Here is a 2,775-nt window from a genome sequence, read left to right as displayed (position 1 = left end):
TTTTTTTTTTTTTTTTTTTTTTTTTTTTTTTTTTGGTGGCTGACCAGTAAGGGGATCTGAACACTTGACCTTGGTGTTATGAGCACTATGCCCTCTGGATATTATTTTAGAGAGCACCACTAGAACCTCATCCTTTGAGCAGAGAAGGGAGTTCCCCGCAAAAAAAAGAGGGGGAGGGTTCCAGGCAGAAAAACAACAGATGTCCACCACATCCATCTTTTGGGAAAAAGATACTACCACATTCAAAGTACAAATTAATTGTGAAATGTATCTCAATTTCAAAAAATGTTAAAGGTATGGGGGAAATATGTGCATCGTAGAACCAAGGAAACATGGTGGCGCAATGTCATTGAGGTGTCAGATGAAAGCGGAGAAGGAGGTGGAATCAGATCCAAGAAGGCCATGAACACGAGCTGGGAGCTTCATGTCCTGCTGAGGCTCCCTGAAGGCCTCAATCTGCTAGCTGGAAAGCTAGGAAGGAGAGGCAAGAAGTATCAGCCTAAATGAGAGGTTCTGAGGGGCTGAGGCAGAGGCAACGTCTCTTTTCCAGAGCTGGGGGTGCTGCCAGAATCAAGGGAGTACACAGATCTGAGAGCCGAACTGAGAACTGCAGCCATACATCAAGGAGGGCTCTGAATAGGCAGCAAAACACAGAGAAAGTCCTGAAACGGGGATTAAGAGCTAGATAATGGAGCCAGAAATTGAAAATCAAGGGAGAAAAAAAGCAGATGATGATGGATTGGGATGGGGAAAGGGGAAGTGCTACGTAGCAAGCTTATCCTGGAAAAATACCTGAGCCAGCCTGCCAAGTTGTGTGTAAGGCAAGGGCCAGAGACAGAGTATATAACAGCACAGTGGGGATGGGGGGAGGGGGGATTTGCAAGATAGAATTTTAGAAGTGAATTTGGCAGGACAGCTAATTGCATGTGGATAGTTGAAGTTTTAAGCCTGGGTGAAATCTCTAGCAAGAAAGTATCCTGACAGATAAGAAGGAGACCAAGGACAGACTGACAGTTATCTTCAGGCAGCAGAAGGAGAAAGTGAAGCTGAACCAAAGAGATGGAGAAGAAACTGGGAAGTAAGAGAGAACCTCAAAGTCAAAGGGAGAGAATGTGGTTAGTACTGCAGAGGTTAGAGATGGATACTGAGTGAAGGCTGCCAGGTTTGGCAATGATTTGTGAGAGAAGATACGCTATGGGGTGGAGAAAAGGGTCTCACTGTAGGAGGGGGACATGGTGACTGTATGCAGGACTCCATCCCCTTGTTGGAATGGGGAAAGGAAGATGGGAAGGGAAGGGAAAGGAAAGGAGGGGTTTCCATCTTTGGTTTATAGTAAATATCTCTATGGTTTATTGTCTGTCACTGAGTAGAACAGATGGTCCATGAGGGCAGGGACAATGAACTAAGGGCCTCTTGTATTCTATTGTATCCCCAGGGTATGGACAGCGCCAGGCACATCAAGGGATTTAATCACTATTTGTCAAATAGAGCTGTTGGGCATGTTTGTCAACAATGTTTTTCATGTATGTCCCCATAGGGGTGGGGACACCAGGGGACGTGTGAGAGGTGTGGAAGACCACCATGTTGAACGCACTGAAAATAGTCCTGCCTCTGCTGCCCACAGTGGCCAACAGTAGGTGCCCTCTCCTGGATTGGGGATAAAATCTCCCACTCTTTCCCACCTTCCTGCCAGGTAGCCAGCCTGCCCCAGATTCTGACTCTGCCAGCATACCTTCTTCACTCGGTGGGCTGTAATCACATGGCTTTCATCATAGTCCTGTTTGGAACGAACATCTGGAAAGGAAAAGTATTCAGCTGAGAACTATATTAGCAAAGGAACACATGACCAAACTACTTACTTACATCAGCAGCAGCATATATTTGTCTGGCAGTTAGGTGACAGCACCGTCAGCTTGAAACTCGAGGTGTGTAGTTTTACTGACCTGGGCAGCCCACACTATGACTCCCCCTGCCCCATCATACCCACCCCTGAGGGCCAGAAAGACTGCATACCCACCCCTGAGGGCCAGCAAGACTTTGTATCTCTGATTTAGAAGGAGTTTTCTCTGAGGTCTAAAAATAGGGGAGGGGAGAGGTTCAAAGCCAAGTGAGCTCAAACTAAATGTCCCATTGAATTTTAGACCCATATTCAGACTCTAGAACCGAGGAGCTGAGGTTCTAATGTCTGTGCTAGGACAAAGCTGGGAGAAACATGAAACAGGAATTGAACCTTATGCATAAATCCTAAAACCTAAAAGATCTCTGCCGTATTTGTAAAAAGGACTAAAATATTTCCACCCACCAGTCTAAAGGGCTGGCTGGTTAGCTCAGTTGGTTAGAGCATGGTGATGATAACACCAAGGTCAAGGGTTTGGATCCCCATACCAGCCAGCCACCAAAAATAAATAAATAAAATAAAATCGCCCACAAGAAACTGAAACCAGGCCTGTTTTGTGCACAGAAACTGGTTTAGAACCATTGAAATTTGCGGGGCATTATCAGGATCAATCACAAAACTTTTCTGTAGGGATACCTTCACAATTCCCATGGACATATGAATTCACCATCAAAACTTAAAACCACATGAAGTATGGAGAGACAAAAGACTCAGACTAGCTATATTAGTCCATTTCTGTTGCTTATAATAGAAACATCTGAAACTGGGTAATTTGTAAAGAAACAATATTTATTGCTTACAGTTTTCGAGGTCGGAAAGTCCAAAGCCCAGGGAACACACCTGGTGAGACCCTTGTTGGTGGGTAGTAACTCTTTACA

General features: G+C 45.0%; 1 protein-coding gene across 1 annotated transcript in view; it reads right to left on the bottom strand.

Annotated features, from left to right (window-relative positions):
- The window catches only part of STYXL1 (serine/threonine/tyrosine interacting-like 1), a gene marked incomplete at its 5' end in the record, with an annotated part of 27,815 nt that extends 25,993 nt beyond the window's left edge, over positions 1-1,822 (bottom strand). The window contains one exon of the mRNA XM_008588388.1: positions 1,733-1,822. Coding sequence (XP_008586610.1) covers positions 1,733-1,822 — 90 coding nt within the window. The remainder of the gene's footprint in view (positions 1-1,732) is intronic.
- Positions 1,823-2,775: the final 953 nt, after the last annotated feature.

Source organism: Galeopterus variegatus, unplaced genomic scaffold, assembly GCF_000696425.1.
Source record: "Galeopterus variegatus unplaced genomic scaffold, G_variegatus-3.0.2 Scaffold4799, whole genome shotgun sequence".
NCBI classification, from domain to species: Eukaryota; Metazoa; Chordata; class Mammalia; order Dermoptera; family Cynocephalidae; genus Galeopterus; species Galeopterus variegatus.
This window is presented reverse-complemented; position numbering and strand designations above follow the sequence as displayed.